Below are 22,143 nucleotides of genomic sequence, written 5' to 3' on the forward strand. Positions count from 1 at the left end.
CGGCAAGAAAGCCATAGGAGCAAAAGATTGTTTTATAATCACTCTAGTCCTGTCACCGAGAGGGCCACTACAGGGCAATTGCAGCAAATAAAATAAAATTGCTTCATGTACTCTGTGCAAACACAGAGATGGCAATCCTCATTGTTACTGTCCCTTTCATTGATAGTTTAATTAATCTGAAATTTTGACTCATCTTCTAAATGCCTTGAAGATACGTGTGGCTGATGGATGAATTCCAGTAGTCACACTTTGTTACTATAGTCTAGGGATGTACTAAAATTCCATCTAATTCAGATTTGGTACCGAAGTTTCCATTAATTCGCTTATTCTCTGTTATTGTGGATCGGAATTTTATGTAGTGATTTTCTGCAGCTGTTTTCAAGAGGATTTTTCTTTTAAAAATCCACCTCTAAAATATTGATATTGTTATAAATACTTTCTTTAATTTATTGATATATTCTTTCAAAATAACATTTACTTTCAAGATATCGATATTTCCTTTCAAAATACCAGCAAATTAAAGAAAACATTGATAACTATCGATAATAATATCATTTTTTTGTGAGGGGAAAAACAGATTAGTAAAAGCAGCAGGTAATGGACAAAGAATGAATTCAAATCGATACCAGTCTGTTAGGTCGACGGAATGCTTTTGAAATAGCACCAGCCAATGGATCCTGTCCCTACTCTAATCTGAACTTGTATGTAACACTGTATTCATCAAATTAAATGCTGGATACAGACTATCAGGCTTACATAGCATTTTTACTATAAAATAACATTTGTCTCCTTCTAAACATTTTTCTTTGAAACACTTGGCCACATGAATGAATTAGATTTTCTTTTTCTATAGCAGTTATTTGAATATAAAGTGCCATTTCTGGATAGAAAGCTGGGTATCAGAATTTTACTTATTTAATTGGAAGTTAATTAGATTAGTTACATCTTTATCAGTTTTCATCAGTCTTCCCACTGTTTGGTGATTAATCATGATTTGTTAGCAGGTATATTTGACACTGAACTGAGGTACCAAAAGAAAGCTATGGCACTTCCTTTAATCATGTTGTAATTCCATTTTTCCGACTAGCTGCTGGTTTAAAGTAATTGTGTTTGATACAGAGGGTTGTATCCAATATTCCTCACACTCAGAGTAGATAGTCTGTAACTAATGGACATGACTGATGTAGGTTCATTAATTTCAGTTGTCTGCTCTGAGTAGAACTTAGGAACAACCTAATGCTCTCTTAAGTGGAACTTCACTCATGGGATGCTCGTACTGGATGCAGAAGAGGCAATTTTCTCTGATTCCTGCTTCTTTTTGCAGCCCCAGTGCCTCCAGAAAAGCTGCTGTGGAGGATTGGTGGTTCATGGGATGCAGGGAGAATCAGTCTCCCACCCTTTTTTGCAGTGAAAATTTCCATTTGATTTAAGTCCCTTCTGTAAACAGAAGGAGCCTTTCCATCTGTGGATCCATCCCATACTTTCTTACAAAATAGTGATCTGACTATAGGTGTAATATCAGATAGTTACTAAGTATGTATCTTCTGATTTTTGGCTTATGCATTCAAAGAAATATCAGAGTCTTACTGCTGTTCCCAAATAAATGTGCATAGGCTTATGGTGGAAGTAAATCCAGTGGAATAGATTTTACTAGGCAAAAGGTTTGTAGTAAAGAAGAAAAGAATATACAGTAACTGAGTCAAATGCCAGGAAGCTGAAACTAAATAAAGATCAAATGCAGATGTTTAATAATTAAAAAAGCTATTGAACAGCTTAATTTGGTTGCATGTTTACTTCATGTTCAGCCTTGAAGTAAAGCCAGAAACCATATGTTTTGAAATACAGGATAGTATTCTATTGCATGCGTTAATGTAGCAAATCAAACTAGATGTTTTCCCAGGAAGTTTGTTAAATTTTCACAACCCTCTGAGAATCTTAAATTGTTCTGCAGTTTAAACTACGGAGGGGAACAGACGCCTAATGCTGGATATAACCTGAAAGCTATGTTGTCCAGTTGTGCACTGAGGCAGGATTATAACAATACAACAAGCTATTTAACCTATGAACGTTAAACTTGAAATGTATCTAAAGCATTTCAAGATGCACCATGTTGGAGCTCTTTGTGGGGCAGGGAATCAGTTTTAGGATAAACTTGGATCATTTGAACATTTGCTGCTGGGTTTCGAGTCAGGTTCAATAGCCTGCCAAAAAAATTACTTGCCTGCACTCTCTTTGTGCTCTATGCTCTAGTCAGAGATTGGGTGCACGCTGAAGACTTGCCTATCAGTCCCCATGAAATGGAATTGTAAGCATTGTCCATAATCTAGTTTTTATTTATTTTGAGGGAAAATGTGTATTCCACTTATCACAAGTGCTTCGTGGCAGCTAAAGAAAAATAAAATAATAACATGCAGAATAAAATCATAATCTATTACTTTATCTTCCTTAGGGGACATTCAAAAATCCAGTATTACTTGGGTGTAGGAAAAGGCATGGTAGTCCCTTCTGGCCTCATAAGGTTTTTTTTTTTTTAAGTGTTAGACTAGGGGTGGCTAATCTGTGGACTGTATCTGGCTTGGCAAGCCATGGGAAGCGCCCACTAGTGCCTCAAGCTTCATCAGTGTCGAGCTTGAGAAATTAAGCTCTCTTCTTGCTCCGTAGAGATGAAGGTACCATTTCTCTCTTTCCTCACTTCAGAGGACACTTCAGACCCCTGTGTGTGTGTGGATCCCCCCCTCTCATGTGAGAGAGGGAGGACTATGTACCTGCGTACATTGCTGGCATGTGGCCTTTGGAGGGATGTCTCTCTGTCAGTGCAGCTTTTGGGCTGCAAAAAGTTCAGCCACTTCTGTGTTACACTAAGTCTGATCATAATACCCACAGTGCATTTATCCACTTCATTTGTAAAGCTGGCAATTGGTGTTCCAGGGACAGTATAACTCAATTTCTCTCTTTCAATCAATATATGAGTTTATCCATTACTAGTTTTTCTTTTTTCTCCCTCCGGCCAGCAAAATGGAAACACAGTGAAAAAGGGAAAGAAGAAATGCAATTTGCTGTTGGCTGGAGTGGCTCTTTGAATGTTGAAGAAGGGTAGGTATGGAATCTAGAATATGTTGTGATTGACGGTGCCACTGATTTTTACTTTGCTGTCAAAATCTATACTTAAGGGATGAGTCAAAGGAATCTACATACAAATCTGCCTTGTACTAAATCAGACCACTGGTCCATGTGGCTCTGTATAGCTAAGTCAGTCCTCCCAACCTGATGCCCTTCAAATGATTTGAACTACATATCCCATCCTCCCTGACCATTGGTCAACTGGCTGAAGCTGGTGGGAGATACTCCAAAACATCAGGGGGGCACCAGATTGGGGGAGGCTGGGCTGGGCTGGCAGTGGCTGTCCAAGATTTCAGACAGAAGCTTTCTCATCTCTGTCCAGGATTAACCTGAGACTGTCTGCATGCAAGGCAGGAAGAGATTCCACCACTGTGCTACAGCTGGTCTCCAAGAAGCATGCACAGGCATCTTGTTTATTCTTTCCAGTGGAGAAAATGGCTGTTTCCTAACTTCTTTTCAAATAGGAGAATGGGAAAGTTTGTGTACTTATAGAGCTGCTGGTTGAGCATTATGATTCTTTACTGCAAAAAAATAGTTAAATACTTGGAAGAAGGAAACAGCTATTGGAATTGGTCTGCATTATAAACTGCCCCCAAACAGGGCAGCAACGTTTTTAAAAAACAAGAGGGTATTGTGAAATTACCATTAATTAGAACAGCAACCCTTAATCAGTTGATGTGCTGCAGATAAGTTATTAAATCATTGAATTGAAAGTTTCCTCCTTCAAGTTAATTACTTGCAGTATTTTGGGAGTTCTGAGGCTATGCAGGCTTCTTCTTCTCTGCACTGTTTTAGGTGCTACTGATCTGATCAGTGCACAGGTTCTAGGTAGCTTCTCTAGATGAATTCTGGTTTTCATTGCTAGATCTTGCTGGCAATGTGTGAAGCTTTCAATTCCAGTTGTTATTATTAATAGAATTTATTATGCGCCCTTCACCCAGAGGTCCCAGGGCGGGTTACAACAATTTTAAAACACATTATTAAAACAGTTAAAGCAACATCACAGAAAATAGGGTGGGTCCTAAAAATATACATCTCAAGTGTCAAAGGCCAGGGTAAAGAGGTGTGTCTTCAGCATCCGCCAAAAGTTTTACAATTAAATAGCCATACGCACCTCAGTTAGACACAGTGGTGTTGTGAAGTGGAGGTAGGAGAGGTAGCCAAAGGAAGGTATGGTGATGTTGCTACAGAGATTTAGACATGTAACATTCCCATGACAACATTAATGGGAGCAGCTGGGCTGATTACCATGAAATGTCCGTTTCCTTGTTAGGCATAAGTAGCAATAAGGTGAAATATATAGAGGCCATGAAGTTAGAGGAAAACATGAACATAGCATATGCAAACAAATGGCTTGCATCACAAATCCACCTTGAATACTTACTGGGTGCACAGTTAAGTGGTGGTTGCCCCAGTATATTTGTCTTGTCTGAAAGAGGGCCTGTATGAAACATTACCTCTGCTCTGATAACCAGGATCTCTGGACAGCACTATGCTAGAAATCCTTGTGACCTTTATCCTCATTACTTTGATTTTCAGTCAGCCATCTGGAACTCCTTGTTTACTCATTTCAAATTCTTATGAACAGTTACAGAGACTTCCTTTCTTAGCCTGTGCTTGTGTGGTTTTAAGGTAAATCCAGGCTGGTGGTTTATGGATAAATGCTCAAGAAGGCGTGCCACACCTGTCTGTTTAATGGTCTTCTTCCGTATCTCTCCATATGAAAGTACTTGTTAATGGTACTCCAAAGCTTCTTGCAGTTGATCAGGATAGCTTCTTATGGTGTCCCTCTTTTAGATACTTCCTACCTTTCTCTTTCATTTGCTCCCTCATTAATGGTAAATTTGCAACATTGGACTTGCTCATGTAGAAACAAGTTTTTTTGGGGGGGGCAGAAGCTAACTCATTATTTCTTACTGCTGGAACTCAACTACAGCAGAATTCCATCTTTTTCTACACCCCTTTCTTTTGGAGCACTTCTGGGTTCACAAAATATGTATGGGAATATAAGTTTAGATGTGTACATTTGGAATTGTCTTGGAAAACTAAAACCATGGGTTATATCCAGTGGTGCTCTTTGGCCTATGGGAGTTCCCGGCAACCTCCAAAATCTGCTCTGGGGGGTTGGGGGACCCTTTGGAACCCTATGGGAAGGTGGTATGGGAGGACTGCCAGGGGGAGGGGAGATCAACAAATTGTCTGCCTCCATCTTTCACTTGCTGATCCAGCAGAGGCTTCAAAGAGCCTTCTCTTAACATGATGGATGCCATTGGATACAACTCCATAAGCTTAATTTTTTGGAGGAGGATGCCTATATAAACATGAAATACACAACAAATAGTAACAGAACAATAACGAATAGGGTTATATTGGTAAGAGTTATGGTCTGGATTCATACATATGATAACTTAAAGCCAGGCTTTCTGAAGTCACCCAGGCCTTTTGAGATTCTTGAGTCCAGATGTATATGAGAGAACCCTCAACACTGAATAAACAGTAAACAATTTTGTACTGTGTTTAGACTGACAGTTCTCTCTGTGACAGAGTGTTGTGCGAAGAATTTAATACCACTGTGTTTTCCCTCTAGTGAATGTGTAAGCAGTGTATTGTGTATCCCACTGGCAAGTCAAAAGAGGTAAGAAAATACTTTTTTAAAAAAACACAGAGACAGACAGACACACAGATGCACGCACACACAAAGTTTCCTTTAAAAAGCCTGGTGCTTCTTTTAGATACATATCTGATAATTTCATCAACATAATAGTCTGTGATGTAATTCAGAATAAGGCTTAACATTACTCCTTTTATTTTCTTTGCATGAGACAGGAGCTCCACAGGACGTCCTGACTGGACCTGTATTGTTGTAGGCTTCACCTCTGGCTACGTTCGCTTCTACACTGAGGTTAATCATGGTTTACTGCCTCCTAATGACTGTTTTATATATCTTGGTTTTCTTGCATACTGTTTTGGAGTATAATGCATGTGATTTTTGATGCAAATACTTCGAAAAGGCAGTGGCTACTTTGAGGCTTGCTTATTTAAATGTATTTACAGCAAAACCCCAATAAAACCAGCACCATGTTTCAAAACAATATAAAGTTAGCTCCCCGCAATACATAAATACCAATAGTGCTGGAAACACATATAATGTGTCAGGTGGCCTGAGGTTTTGTAACTTGTAGCCTAGTTTCTGAACAACACATTGTCCTCCCCCAGGCCAAACCAATAATTCATTGAATACTTGTTCAGCTTTGTTGTTCTCACTTTTTAGAATGGAGTGCTGCTCCTTGCACAGCTTTTAAATGAAGATCCTGTCCTGCAACTGAAATGCAGAACTTATGAGATTCCACGGCATCCTGGAGTTACAGAACAGGTATTATGGCAGATACATAAAAAAGTGAAATAATTATAGAGCATGGTATGGTTTTCAGCTGTGTAAATTCTTCACAGCTGAAGCTTGCTTTTGAGCACTAAATATGAATGAGTCATGGGACCTAAATTCAATGGAGCTGTGCAGATAACAATCTGTAGCTATGTTTAAAGGGTTAGAAGTGGATTTATGGGCTTGAGTGGGTTCTCACCTCTGTCCCTTTCTTATTGAGGTGGATCTACCTCCATCACTTAACTTTCAGGAGCAATTTGAAAGCATTCCTGTTCACCCAGCTATTTGATGGCTGAAGGGGACTGTCCCTGGCAATCTGAAGATCACTGATGAAAGAATGTTTTTAAGCTATGTTTTTGAATGTTTTTAATTGTGATTGTTTTGGAATGTTTTAAACTGTTTTTGGTATGTTTTCTTTTTCTTGTTAAATTGTTTTGTTTATGTCTGCGTCTGTTAGAATTGCTTAATATTTTTTTAATGTTTTTAACCCTTTTTAAAGTTGTTTTTTTTAAAATGTTTTTAACACTGTTTTGTTTTAATGTATTTTAAGATCTGATTTTATGATGTTTTAAAGTGTTTTTAGCGCTTTGTTTGCCACCCTGGGATTCTGTTGGGAGGAAGGGCGGGATACAAATTAAATAATAAATAAATAATGTTTGCTGCCCTGTGCTCCTTTGGGAGGAAAGGCGAGATATAAACAAATAAATGGTGCAAATTCACCCTCTCTACTTCCCTTGATCATGAGGGTGAGGCTCATTTGACATCAACATGAAACCGATCCTTCTTCCAATAGAGATTCGTGCACCTTCTGTATTAATTTTCAGACACTAGCTGGAAATGTTTCTTTGCCACCAGGCTTATGCAGACAATTAAGAAAAACATTTTCTGTAATTGCTAGTGATCTGTTTTATGTGTGGTTTTAAAAATTGTATTATAATGGTTGCAAATCACTTTGTTTTTTTAAATATCCCCCCGAAGATCCTCTCAAATTAGTCATCTTTTTAAAAACTAAACATTTAATTTTTTTTTATTGTTCTGATGCGATAATGCCAAAAAACTCTTGTGATACCCTCATATATCCTTAAAAAAAGAAGTCTATACCCACTCTTACATGTGGCCACCGGAGGCTTAACCATGAGTCAATGCATCCCTTAGCATGAAAAAAGTTAACCACCCCTAGTATAGGCTAACCAGGGTATGCTTTCAACCCAGTGTTTGAAAACATGCTTTGAAGCTGATTAGAAATCCTTGGTTATGTGCTTTTCTTGCATAAGCTGAGCCTAGAAAATATGGACAGACAGTCCTACATGTTATGCTAGTTTATTTATTTATTATTTGATTTATATCCCACCCTTCCTCCCAGCAGGAGTCCAGAGAGTTGCAGAGAGATCCAGCCTAGTGAGATGGAGTTGTGCCATACAGCCCTAAACAAACAATCAAGACTGCCTCATTTGTCTTTACAGAGTGCTGAACTAAAGAGCTAGCAGCAACTGTGTCTTATTTTCCACACACCCTTTTTGCTCTGCCAGGGGAGTGGCTGGGTTCAGATCCTGGTGCAGCAGCATGAATGAGCACTAGTTGTCTCCTTGGTGGAGAGCCTAAAGCTTGTTTAAAACTGTAATAAACCAAACAGGCTAACATATATTTGCTCAATTGGTTTTGTTACAACCAAGTGATTGATAATCATCTTGTTCTTCAGAATGAGGAACTGAGCATCTTGTATCCTGCAGCAGTTGTGACAATTGATGGCTTCAGCCTATTTCAGTCCCTCCGTGCTTGTCGAAACCAAGTAGCAAGAGGTAGGACCAGGCTTTTGGGGAAATTTAGCCCATTTTGGTAGGGCTACCAGTGGTGAAGGGGTATTAAACTGTTTATTAGCAATACGTAAAGGGATGTTGCAGAGCGTTGGGCGATATCCAACTTTAGTCATACTCAGTAGACGGACTGAAATCAGTGGACTCGTCTATTAATTTCAGTGAGTCTACTCTAAGTGTGACTAATGCTGGATATCACCCATTGCATATTGGAAAGAAACATTTTTCCTTTATGGGAAATCTGTCAGCACCCAGACTCCAAAACAGTCTCATTTCAGAAAAATAATAAGATTTCTTCATAATTTGATTGTCCTGCTAACTACTTGTAACTTTTGAATACTCTCTGAATTTTAGGTATTGAATGACTTTTATAGTTTATATTTAATGGGAGCTTGTCATTGCTGGCAGCATGTGTTCTTGTTGCAATGAGTACGTGGTCTAGATTTGGTGGCATGTTTTACTTATACCACTAGCTTGTCTTTTGAATGTTGTATTGTGTAAAAAGGAAGAGACTTTAATCCCTCTAATTAATTTAGATTGCGTTTCCCACCGTTCCAAGGGCTTTCTACAGTTTTTTGCAAAAACTCTGTGGCATGCCAAAGGCCACCTATAGAGTTTCCTGACTTATCAGGGATTTGAATTTGGATCACTAATAGCCAAATGTACTATACTGGTTATGAACAGTACCTTACAACACAATCTTATGAATGCCTACTCAGAAACAAGCATGATTTACACTCATGTTAGTGTATATAAAATTGCTGCCTTAATATTTGTCCTTGGATGAAATTTTGTGTGTGTGTGTACTGCCTTCAAGTCGATTCCGACTTATGGCGACCCTATGAATAGGGTTTTCATGAGGCTGAGAGGCAGTGACTGGCCCAAGGTCACCCAGTGAGCTTCAGGGCTATGTGGGGATTCGAACCCTGGTCTCCCAGGTCGTAGTCCAACACCTTAAATATTACACCACACTTGGCAATAATAAGCACAATACATTTTTACAGTAAGTTTTACTTTATGTTAAGTAAGGCAATATTAAACATGAACTAAACTTCTTAACTGTCAGTTCAGTAGCACATGCATTTATCGCTACTGTGTACTGGCCAAAGTATAATTTTATTCTAACTAACAGTTTTCTGCAATCTCTCTTTCTGTCAAATAAAATGGACAGCTGCAGCTTCAGGCAATGAGAATGTTCAGCCACCACCATTAGCCTATAAAAAATGGGGTCTGCAGGATGTGGATACAATTGTTGATCATATTAGTGTTGGTAAGTATTGTGTTGGTTAGCTCTATTGTGTGCATAGTCCTGTTCTATGAGTCACTGGATGAACACAGAAGTTGATAAGAATTAATAATAATAAAAAGCATGTATATAGGGATGTAGATGTATACGTAGAGGGTTTTAAAACATTTCATATAAGCTTTTTTGGTAATCCTTGCAGCTAATGTGGTCACACCATACATTTAAAGCACATTGTTCCCCCAAAGAATCCCAGGAACTGTTGTTTATTAAGGGTGCTGGGAATTGTAGCTCTGTAAGGAGCAAACTACAGTTCCCAGAATTCTTTGAGGGACACCACATCTGTTAAACTGGTATAAATGTACTTTAAATGTATGGTGTGGATGTGGCCTGTGTAAGATTAAGCCAATATTTCTGGTTCTGTTTAGTTTCTTAGTTAATAGCATATGAATAGCTCAAGTGTTTGGGTCCCTGAGTCAGCAGGAGGATACAATTCCTTGCTGGGCACACCCCCATCTAAAGAGCCAGTTCAGTAGCAGTCACTGCCAATTCTTCTGACCTATTAGAGGCACACGTGGCACTCGCTGGTCTTAAGGGATAAGGTGGCTGACAAGTCTTTATGCTGAATCCTGAAGGCTTATTCAGTATTCCCAGAGCTCATGCAATATTCATGAATAATGAAAATATTCAATGTCATTAGATTTCTTTTTTGTGTGCTCTGTTAAGTATATTGTCAATAAACCGTCTGTCTCAATATGAAGCACTTGAAATGCCTGTATCACAGCTCCACTTACTTTTTAATAGCTTAGTGGTGGTAGTTAAAGATTAAGAGCTTTCAGGAAACTGAAGACTTGTTTCTCTGAAGTTATGATAATGTTTTGGCCCAATTTCATGAAGAGATGTTAGAATTTTGAAAACATCAATTTCTAAGTTTTGCTTTCATTTTTTTAAAAATAGGTATCATGACTCTTTCACCTTTTGATCAAATGAAGACTGCTTCCAATATTGGCGGGTTTAATGCAACGATAAAGAATAACCCTCCTGCTATGTCTCAATATATTACTGTAGGGTCAAATCCTTTCACTGGCTTCTTTTATGCACTTGAAGTAAGTGTATTATGAATTAGTCATTGTGAAATGCAGTGTGCTGGCTGGGAAATGAACATTCATGTTCCCTCTTGTGTATGTTTTTAGTTAGCTTTTGCTGACATTCTTGGGGGATGAGGGGGAGAGGCTCATGGAGGGGAGCAAAACTGAGATCAGAATGCTTTAAAACTCAATTCTGATGGAAAGATTCCAGGGGAAGAGCCCTGAAGATCCTCTCACAGATTGTCAGTCTTTATCCCATGTGCTTCAGTTGGGGATAGGGGCACTGTTCCAGACTCAGCTCTGGGTGAGGGAGATGTCGAGATGAGCTGAGCTAGTGCTCCAGTTGCATCCGTTTCTGCCTCCAACCACCAAATTGTGGTTTATGACAAATGCTGGTTAGTTTCAAAGCAAGCTAACTTCAAACCATGGGGCTTTGAAAGCTGGCTTGTTAATATTAAGTGACACTAAATGCTGCCACAATCCTCCTGGCCACGTGGGAGCAGGACGGGGGAGTGCATGAGTTAAATATTTGCGGTGGCTTCTTCCTGGTTGTGCATGTAGTTTTACACCATGGTTTTAACATTACATGTGAACAGGACCAGTTTGTAGCTACCAGCTGCAGAAATAGAGTCTCTCTAATTCATCAGGAAAGCAATATAATGTAGAACTGAGGTCCTGAGACAAAATTGTTTTGGTAAATTACACAGCTGCAAGGCCTGTAAATCTTTAGGATCCCAAAGCTTATATTGTTGATAAATGAAGTAATTTATAAGAAAAAAATAATTTTCTTGTAGTGAACTGATAAATGATAATTTAGAACATCTTTTAAGACACTGGTTAATTGTACATTAAGAATGGTATTCTCTCTGTAGACAAGGTGCCCTAATAATGAAAGTTTCTACGGAGTTATTGACTGTTTTGACAGTTTATTAACTGTGTCATATCTTTCCTCTAGGGTAGTTCACAACCGCTGTTGTCTCATGTTGCTTTAGCAGTTGCAAGTAAGCTGACATCTGCATTATTTAATGCTGCCAGGTAATGAAAGTCAGAATGATACTAACTTGTAAAATAGTTTGAAAATTGTAGTGAACTTTCTTTAAATTTAAATTTCTTTAAATTGAGACAATGATTATGCTGATTTTCTATTTCAAGTGGTTGGCTTGGGTGGAAAAACAAACAGGAAGAAGAGCCTGTGCAGAAGCAGAAGCCCAAAGTGGAGCCTGCAACTCCTTTAGCTGTAAGGCAAGTAAGAACATCCCTACTGAGTGGTCAGGGATGATGGGGTTGTAGTTTTGTTGTTGTTGTTGTTGTTGTTACATTTGTATACCGCCCCATATCTGAAGCTCTATGGGCGGTTTACAACAATTAAAAACATTAAAAACAAATATACAAATTTAAAAACACTTAAAAAAAACCCAATTTAAAAACACATGCTAAAATGCCTGGGAGAAGAGAAAAGTTTTGACCTGGCGCCGAAAAGATAACAGTGTTGGAGCCAGGTGCACCTTGTCAGGCAGATCATTCCATAATTTGGGAGCCACCACTGAGAAAGCCCTCTCCCTTGTTGCCATCCTCCGAGCTACCTTCGGAGTAGGCATCTGGAGGAGGGCCTTTGATGTTGAACGTAGTGTGCAGGTGGGTTCGTGTCGGGAGAGGCATTCCATCAGGTATTATGGTCCCAAGCTGTGTTCAAAAAATCTGGAGAGCACCAGGTTGGGGAAGGCTACACTTTCAACAAAGCTACCCCTACTTTGCTGCTGCCATAACTGCCTGTTACAGTGTGCATCCTCCCACCTTGCCATGAGTGGTCTATTGCCTATTTTACACTTGCAGCCATAGGCTGACTATTGCTTCTTTCCATGGGAGTGTGCAGGATATCTAGCAGGCTTGTGTCCTGGTAGAAGTTACACAGAGAACGTCAGGGATGATCCAGAAATAATTCCAAAGCATGGTTTAGTGTTATGTGAATGAGTGGTAAGGAACCTCAGGACTATGTACATAACTCCTCCCCTCAGGTGGTGCAATTCCTTCCCTGTGATCCTGCCTTGAGGAAATATACTGTCTCAAACAGAAAACTATAGTTTGTTCTTGTCCTTTAGTCTTAATTATGGTTTGCAGGACAAGCGCAAGCCACAGTTTGCTGGACTGGACAAGCTTACATCAAAATAAAATTGTTCGTTTTTAAGGTGCTATAAGGCTATGATGATTTTGCTACAACAGGCTAACATGGCTGCCCCCTGAATACTAGTAAGATGGTATTCCTAAACTTGCTATACCTTGAGAGGGTCTTCCAAAAATGAAAGTATTTATTGCAGTTAGTTGAATTGATCTAGTATACTGATAAAAGTTAATCGAACATTAGGAAATTAAGATGAGGCATGAAAAGGACTGCATTTGCATATCATGATATGCCATAAACCATGGATTCTTAACCTTTCTGTGGGTCACGAACTCCTTTGAGAATCTGATGAACGCTATGGACTGCCTCCCCAGAAAAATTCACGTAAACACAAGTTTTTCCATACAATTTATTTTATTGCATTGGAAATTGATTTTGGTTGCACCCGGTTCACAATCCCCTGAAGCCCATTCATGAACCCCCTACAGATCCTTGGACCACAGATTAAGAACCCCTTCCATAAATCATGGCTTACTGTGAATGAGCAGGATGATAGCACACACTGCTGAATCTCTCCTGTTTCCTCTGTTCTTTCTTGAGCTGGGAGCAGCAAATCACGAACCTTGACTTATCGTGGCATGTGAACTAACACTCATAGTTTGTTTCTCTCCAAACAAACCATGTTAGTACGCTTGAAAATGCTATTGTGATAAGTAATCAAGGGTGCCATCTTTGGAGATTATTTTATATGTTTAATTTTGTTTGGTTTTAGGTTTGGAATTCCAGATTCTCGTCGCCATGGCGAAAGGATATGTCTTTCTCCTTGTAACTCTTTGGCAGCAGTAACTGATGATTTTGGAAGGGTTCTTCTATTGGATGTTGCAAGAGGACTCTCTATTCGTATGTGGAAAGGTACAACATATTGATACATCTTTTGGGACAATATAGTAGCTTATGCATTTGAGAGAAAGTGGCTCTATCACTTCCAGTTTTAATCTTATCCTAGTGTTTATGTACATAAAATTTCTTTGTCTCATATTTTACAAAATATTTTCCTTATGCATACAACATACCTTCTCCCATGCTCAAGTCAAGAAACTTGTAAATGGGATTGAGCATCTTAGGTATGTAATTGGTTTTAAACTGTTTTTAATATCGTATTTTATATTGTTGTGACCTGCCCTGGGACCTTTTGTTGAAGGGTGGGTAATTATAATAATATAAAAGGAGAAAGTCTTAGATAAACCCTCTGTAATTTTTCATGCTGGGAGGAGAGGATTAAATAAACTTTTGCTTGTAATGAGTGGCTAAGGAGTGTAACAACAGGAAGGCCAAAGCATCTGTTGATGTGTTGATTTATGAAATTTAAAGAACCTTTTGTCTGTTTCTCAACTTGCTTCAGAGTGAGTTGGTGGGAGTGAATCAGTGGCCTCCGTTCAGTTCAAGATGTTAAATCTTTATTGATTACTTGCTAACCACAACATTAGGATTTGAAGTAGGAAGCGTGCCACATTAAGTGTCAGTGAATGTTGTCATTTATCAGAATTCTTTTTAAGATTTTAGGCCAATGAGGAATGTTAGAAAGTTTCGACATGAATTAGTAAATCTCAGAACCATCCAGTAAATGGCCAAATTTAATCTTTTTTCCCATCAGTTACTGATAACGGGTGGCATTTTCCATGGCCTGTTGTTATCCAAAGCAAGTCTGATGTTGAATTGTTATTTCCTCTCACCCTACAATTTATTGTGCTAGATTCTGAGTATTATACTCTCAGGTCACGATATTGTTGTTATTTACTAGATTTTTATTGTCATTCCCCTTGAAGGTACTGGTGGCACACAACAAAACACAACAAACAATATAATTTCTTAAAAAATAAAATAAAATATGGGAGCTACTTGGAAAGTGGATGGAAAGGGAATGCCCAACAAAAGGAGGAAAGGCAATGAAATTGTTGAAGAAATTGCATAGAAAAGAGTGCAGTTGCTGAAAGATGCTAGAAGAATACTACCTGGAGTCTAGGAGTGGGATTGACATAGCTGAACGATGAAAGTTGGATTCACAACTTACAACCATGAAGATGGGGGTTGCTAAGAAATAACATGGAGAAATAATGCAAAACATGGAGAATCATTGTGGTTCTTCCCCCCACATCTGTTACAGAACTCCCTGCCTTCCCCTTCTTCTAGCATACCACAGCATTATAATGTTGGGTGTCCATGCAAATGCACATTGCTTCTCTATGCACTTCCTAAAAGCCTTGAGAGTTTACTACTTCACATATGTCTTCCTATACAGATAGAGCATACAATTAGATGTACATACATGTCATAACAGACACTTGCACAATAGTAGCCATAATGGATTAGAAACGGAAAGCAGCAGCACTGGGGTTTTGGGAAGACACCACAGGAGTAGAAAGAGGGATGGGTGGCAGCCATAGTGAGAGGGTGCCAGTGAGTTAGGGATAACAGATGAGGAAGAACTGTTTGAGCAGATCAGTGAACACGTTCCAAAGTTTTTGGCAAGGCTTGTACAGTATTTTATATCAAGGTTTAGCTTAGGAGATCCATTTGAGCATGGTACTGCAGTTAAGTGTCAACAGAGAGAACTTGTATATGTAAACTTGTTAATGACTTCCTTTACTTTTTACTTTATAGGCTACCGTGATGCACAGATTGGTTGGATTCAGATTGTGGAAGATCTACATGAAAGAGAAGCTGAAAAGATGGGTTTTTCTCCTTTTGGCACTCCCCAGGGGCCAAACAGAGTGGCTCAGTTCCTTGTGATTTATGCTCCCAGGAGAGGCATTTTGGAAGTGTGGAGCACCCAACAAGGTCCAAGGGTTGGAGCCTTCAATGTAGGGAAACACTGCAGGTGAGATATGAAATCTTTAATGATAAAGGGTGACATTCAGTTGTGTCTGTCAGCAAGTGGAATGGACTTCTGCTCATGCAACAGGACAGCCCCTCCTTCTCTGAGTGCCCCCAAATCTGTTCCAAAGGACTGGGGGACCTGTGAGAATAAATTTGAGGGGATGGCTGCGGGGGGTGGGGGAAGGAAGGGAAGTCCCATTGCACAAGCAGAAGTCCATTTATCCCAAATGTTTTTCATCATCTACTTTCCCCTAAAACTTGCCACAAAAAGGAACTAGCATTGAGCATGCTCAGATGGTTCAAGAAAGTATCTTAATTCATTAGACTTGTATTTGCCTTGAATGATGTGTGCAAATTTTGGTGAAGAATGAACTTGATGATGCTTTTCTGGACTCCATAGGCATTGCTTTTAGTAGGAAACAGACTATTGTTCTGTTCATATAGAAACCCTTTCTGTCTTATCTGCCACAAATTGTGAGTGTTCACAGTTCATGAATGTGTGTGTGTTTTTAAGTTAGCTGTACATGATCTTCCAAATTTTAGTTTTGCTGTGTGCAAAAACTGTATGTTGATGATTCCGCTTTATCAAACTTCTGTTTAGGTTGCTGTATCCTGGCTATAAAATAATGGGCCTGAACAACGTAACAAGTCAGGGTTGGCAGCCTCAAACTTACCAGATCTGTCTTGTTGATCCAGTGTCAGGAACAGTAAAAATGGTTCATGTACCTTTCCATTTAGCACTGAGGTAAGTCTTGTTGAGCTTCACACTGATTATATTTACATGTTGCACTAAACCACAGTTAATGGTTTACCATAAATGCCCAGATTGTTCCCACTTTTCTCCTTCCTGCTAGCAAGTGGAGCAATAATGCATGATCCTTAGCTTAGTGTTATGTGTGAACCAGGGATTGTGGTTTATTTCTCTCAGGCAAACCATGATTGGTAAGTCAAAAACAAATCTTGTTTTTACATCATGGTTTGTTTTGAGGGAAATGGTCCCCAGTTCAGATGTAAAACTAGGCAAAATTTTGTTGCTCCCACTTGTGGGTGGGGTGACATAAGAGTGATCTGCATATTCACAGTAAATCACTAACACTGTTGTACTATTGAATAACCCAACATATTTTGCTTTTACTTCACAAAAATAGTAGGCATCTTTCTAAGAGACTCTGGCTCAGTTTGCATGTAACACAAAGCCAAACCATGGGTTACCATGAACATGCAAGTGTGCAGACTCCTGGAGAGAAGAATGCAGCCACTTTACTCCTTCCGTCCTGCTGCTGTGTGTTCAGCCATGATTTAGCTTAGTATGTTGTCCAAACCCTAGGCTCATGGTTTGTCTCCTCCAGACAAATGGTAAGCTGTAAAGCAATAACTCATGTGTTTGCACTGAGCCATGATTTGGCTTAGCATTTGTGAACTGGACCTCTGTGTTTGTGTGTCCTCCCAATGTGTAGGCATTTCTCACTTGTTTTGGGGAACCCAGACTACTTCTCTTGAAATAGAGCTACTCTTGCTGGGATACTGCATTTTCTCATTTGTAACAGCAATATTTTGTTCCTGGAAAAACACAGTTCCACCCCCCCAAGCTAGTGCATCCATTGCTGCTCTTAACTGTTTTTGGAATACGGCTGCAGGATTGTTGCAGGCAGCTGTTGGGTAGTGTGACTGATACCACCAGTGGAAAGCAACACAACCTTCTTTCCAGTGGTGGTGTATTAATTAGGCAAATATTTAATTTGTAACTGTGGAGGCTGAGCACTCCCCTGTTGGGAGTGTTCATGTAGCCTTTTGAATGTATCTCATCAGTAAACACTAGCAAGTTGATGCTGAGAGGCAGTAAACCATAAAATAATGCTAGGGAGGGGATGCGGAATGCTGTGACTTTTGTGTGCTCCTTATGAACTTCTAGAGGCATCTGTCTGGCTACTGTTGAAACCAGAACATTGAACTAGGTGGACCTTGGCCTGATCTAGACAGATGATTTTTGTGTCTCCCCTTAATCCCTCCCCCCAATTGCTTTAATATCATGGACCTTTTTTTCTTAATTAGTTGTTTGGAGTAGGGCAGTGCACTGGATTCAGCCCAGTCCTGACCAAAATTGGGCTTATTTGGAGGTTTTGGGGCCCTTCTGAGTCAGGTTTAGGCAGCCATGGATGACTATGGGTTGAATTGGATGGGGCAGAGCATCAGGAAGGAAGAAGAGGCAGGCATCAGATGGGAAAACCTGCTGAAAGGCCAAGATTTATCTGCTCCATCTTTCCCCTGCAAAGGTAGTCCTGATGCCATGGCTCTTCTGCCTGCCTGAAGACTGCCTCCCAGGATTGCAGCTTCCACTCAACAGCTGTTGAGCGGAGGCATTGATCTTGTGAGGCGCAAGTGCTGCTTCACAAGGGGATTTCCTGAAAGAAGCGGAACAGTTCAGGCATTGATCCTGCATGTGGTGCCAGTGCTCACTCATATTGATCCTGCACAGCGCTGGTGCTCATCCACAAGCAGCATTGTGCAGGATTGATGCCTCAACTAAACAGCTGTTCAGTGGAGGCATTGATCTTGTGGGTGCAGGAGCATTTCAGCACTCTGCACTATTGACCCCACTCTTGATGGTGATGGGGATGGAGACACAAGATCTTCTTCCCCATCTCCCTCCCGCCCCCCATACCTTATATGGAATGGCTCCAAAGTGGGTTGCGTGGTCTCTGGGTTGACCCAGTGCAGGTTGGCCTAATGCCTCCTCCCTGGATTGGAGCCACAGGATGGATTGGAAGCTGTGCGCACTTCTAGCTTGGAGGTTGTGTGCTCCCCTCTGTTACCTTAGTCCATACATATTGCTGGCATTCAGACAAATAATTTCATGTTGTATTTATCCTTCCCAATATCTTCTAGCGATAAGAAGAGTGAGCGAGCAAAGGATATGCATCTAGTGAAGAAGCTGGCTGCGTTGCTGAAAGCTAAAACACTAAATATGGGTAGGCCTGGGCTTTTTTATTTTGGGGTCATAATATGATGTCCTTTTGAGGGTCACCTACATCACAGAGGGAAATATTTTTCTGTTACGTTTAAGCAATTCATGAAGTAGATGAAAGACTTGTTACTATCACAAGTATCATTCTGCACTACACTGTGTAATTGCTGATTGAAACATTGTGTCACCCATGAACCCAGATGTGAAAACGCTAATTGCACTTGAACCAAACTTATACATTAGGCAGTATGCAAACTTTATGGCCACCTGCCTGGAGCATCCATGCTATTGTGTGTCTCAATAGCTACCATTTCAGTGGTCTTCCAATCCCTTGGGATTTTTTTCTGTGCAAAATCTTTTGAAATCAATGGGAATTGGCAATATTGCATAACTTCCATTCAATTCAGCATGGTTTATGAAGATGTAGTTTGGAAAGATGTAACACCCATTGTTAATTGGATAGGACTTAATACTGCTGAAGATGGTCCTGCCTTTGTGTTGTGCTTTGGTTTTGGTAACAAAACACCTCTTAAAGTGTATTATGAATTATATAATATGATAGTGAAACTGACACAAGTCACATTTTAAAGGAAGCATGATCTAAAGATATGAGCAGTGGATGTCCTAGAGAAGTAGCTTGGATAATGAATTTGGTAAGACCTTTGAATATTTTTAAATTGCCATCCTAAAATGTATATAGTGGATTGAGCTTCTTTACGATAAAAGACCATGAAGCAAACAAGAAAAAATAATGAACAATTGTGTCAACTTTTCCTGTTGTCAGTAGCCGTATGTTTTATGTACCCGTGGGATAATATTGTATTAAACTTGCCATTTCCTGCTAGATACTTGCCATTTCTAATGGAGGTGCCTTTCACTCTGTTTAGTTTCAGCTCTTTTACATTTTATTTTTAACAAACTTAATTTGGGCTGTCATGTTAAAGCCAAGAAGAGGTCAACCCATGAGCATAATACATTCTATCAGCACCTTAAAACAATCAGAGGAAACAATTGAGGTTGCCAGTCTGTGGAGTATGCATGGATCTGGCACGGAGCAGAGATAAATGCATCTCTCCCACTCCACCCTTGATCGCCTCAGGGAATGTTCAAATCCCAGGATGCAATCTTGACTCTCCTTTCATTTGACATTGCTTCACATCCTTAGCTTTGCTTTCAGCTTACCCCTCTCTCCTATTCATTTATGAACTGAGAGATGCTGCTTTCTTTTGTAAGTAAACAAGTTACGCAACACCACGGACAGATTGAATTCCCCATGTCAGATTTAAATATATGGGGTTTAGCTGCTTGATACTCATCTCACATGATGCCACAGTGGGCTCTACAGATATACAATGCCTTGCAAAAGTAATCAGAACCCCAACCAATGCTCTCATATTACTGAATTACAAATGGTACGTTGTAATTTCGTTCTGTATGATATTTTATTTTGAAACACTGAAAGTCAAAATCAATTATTGTAAGGCGACATTGGTTTTATGTTGGAAAATGTTTGTAAGAAACATAAAAAACTGAAACATGTTTGCATAAATACTCAATCCCTGTGCTGTGGAAGCTCCCAGTTTACACAGATGAAAGAAATTGCCCTATCGAAGACATAATTATCTTACCACTGGCCTCCACCTGTGAACCATTAAGGTTGCTGTAAAGCTGTCAGGATAAAAACTCCACTGTTGAAGGATCATTGGTCAGGCTGCGGATCTGAAGGAAAATGAAGACCAAAGAGCATTCTGCAGAAGTGAGAGATAATGTAATACAAATGCATAGATTAGGAAAAGGATACAAAATAATATCCAAGTATTTGGATATCCCAGTGAGCACAGTTGGATCAATAATCAGGAAGTGGCAGCTGCATCACACCACCCAGGCACTGCCAAGAAAAGGCCGTCCCTCAAAACTCAGCGCTCGAACAAGGAGACTTGTGAGAGAAGCCACAGAGAGGCCAACAATCATTTTGAAGGCGCTACAGAGTTCAGTGGCTGGGAGTGGAGTAATGGTGCACCAGTCAACCATATCCAGAGCTCTGCATAACACAGGCCTGTATGGGAGGATGGCAAGAAAAAAGCCGTTACTCTAAAATATCATTTGAAGGCACATCTGGAGTTTGCCAAGAAAGAAGCCGTTACTCTAAAATATCTGAAAGCACATCTGGAGTTTGCCAGAGTGCCCAGCTGCAATGTGGAAAACGGTTTTGTGGTCAGATGAGACCAAGATAAAGCTTTTTGGTCAAAACTCAAAGCACTATGTGTGGCGCAAACCTAACCCTGCCCATGCCTCAAGACACACCATCCCTACAGTGAAGTATGGTGGTGGCAGCATCATGCTGTGGGGATGCTTCTCATCAGCAGGGACTGGGTGTTAAAACGGAAGGAAGAATGGATGGAGCAAAATACAGGGAAATACTGCAAGAGAACCTGCTTCAGTCCACAAAAAACTGAAGCTTGGGAGGAAATTCACTTTTCAGCAGAACAATGATCCCAAGCACAAGGCCAAAGAAACATTGGAGTGGCTCAAGAACAAAAAGGTGAATGTCTTACAGTGGCCCAGTCAAAGTCATGATCTCAATCCCCTTGAGAATCTGTGGCGCTCTTTGAAAATTGTGGTCCACAAGTGATGTCCAACCAACCTGAATGACCTGGAGCGAATCTGCCAAGAAGAATGGGCCAAAATCCCTCCAACACTATGTGCAAAGCTGGTACATACCTATCCCAAAAGACTTAAACCTGTTATTGCAGCGAAAGGCGGCTGTAGCAAATATTAATGTGTGGGGGTTACTTACGGAAGCAATATGTTACAGCTTTTTATGTTTCTTACAAACATTTCCCAACATAAAACCAATGTCACCTTACAGTAACTGAATTTGAGTTTCAGTGTTTCAAAATAAAGTGTCATATAGAACGAAATTACAACGTACCATCTGTAATGCAGTAATATGAGAACACTGGTCAGGGGTCTGATTACTTTTGCAAGGCATTGCATTTCTCCTGGAAAACTGGAGCACGTGAACATTCCAGTGACTTTATTTTGCCATTAGCTTCATCAATTGCAAAAATTTTGGGGTTGTGTGTGGTGTTTTGTGTGTGATTATATGGCTGTCATGTGATTTTTTCTTACCTTGTAAGTCTTACTACAAATTGCCACTGCAGTGGGGCAGAAAGGGGTCAAGGGATGTTTTGGGGGGAACATAATCATTTGACAGAGAAGAGGCTGGGATGGAAAACAAGCCACAGCCTTTATTGAAAATAATTTCAAAATAATTTTGGGGTAAGATATTTGGGTTGAATTAGATGGGGTTAATGCATTGCCCACCTGTCTTAAGCATTCTGCTAAGAGGCTGTCTTACAGAACTATGATTTGTGTCATTTCGTCTACATCTTAGTATTGCACCCAGCGACTCATAATGAAACTCTTCTCAAACAGTACATTTGCCTTACTGTGCAATCTTGCTGTCTAGTTCTAGACTTTGTGTTTCTTGTGATAAGTTATAGGACCCTAACCTTGTAAACCCCTCCAAGAG

General features: G+C 39.9%; 1 protein-coding gene across 2 annotated transcripts in view; it reads left to right on the forward strand.

Moving 5' to 3' along the window:
• Positions 1-22,143, forward strand: part of RAB3GAP2 (RAB3 GTPase activating non-catalytic protein subunit 2) — a 65,226-nt gene that overhangs the window by 8,922 nt on the left and 34,161 nt on the right. For both annotated transcript variants that reach the window (XM_061625167.1, XM_061625168.1), the window contains exons 4-16: positions 3,012-3,093; positions 5,708-5,755; positions 5,947-6,022; positions 6,392-6,493; positions 8,202-8,301; positions 9,488-9,586; positions 10,517-10,665; positions 11,603-11,682; positions 11,800-11,889; positions 13,539-13,678; positions 15,428-15,644; positions 16,245-16,388; positions 18,530-18,612. In XM_061625167.1, coding sequence (XP_061481151.1) covers positions 3,012-3,093; positions 5,708-5,755; positions 5,947-6,022; positions 6,392-6,493; positions 8,202-8,301; positions 9,488-9,586; positions 10,517-10,665; positions 11,603-11,682; positions 11,800-11,889; positions 13,539-13,678; positions 15,428-15,644; positions 16,245-16,388; positions 18,530-18,612 — 1,410 coding nt within the window. The remainder of the gene's footprint in view (positions 1-3,011; positions 3,094-5,707; positions 5,756-5,946; positions 6,023-6,391; positions 6,494-8,201; positions 8,302-9,487; positions 9,587-10,516; positions 10,666-11,602; positions 11,683-11,799; positions 11,890-13,538; positions 13,679-15,427; positions 15,645-16,244; positions 16,389-18,529; positions 18,613-22,143) is intronic.

This window comes from Rhineura floridana, chromosome 4, assembly GCF_030035675.1.
Source record: "Rhineura floridana isolate rRhiFlo1 chromosome 4, rRhiFlo1.hap2, whole genome shotgun sequence".
NCBI lineage: Eukaryota > Metazoa > Chordata > Lepidosauria > Squamata > Rhineuridae > Rhineura > Rhineura floridana.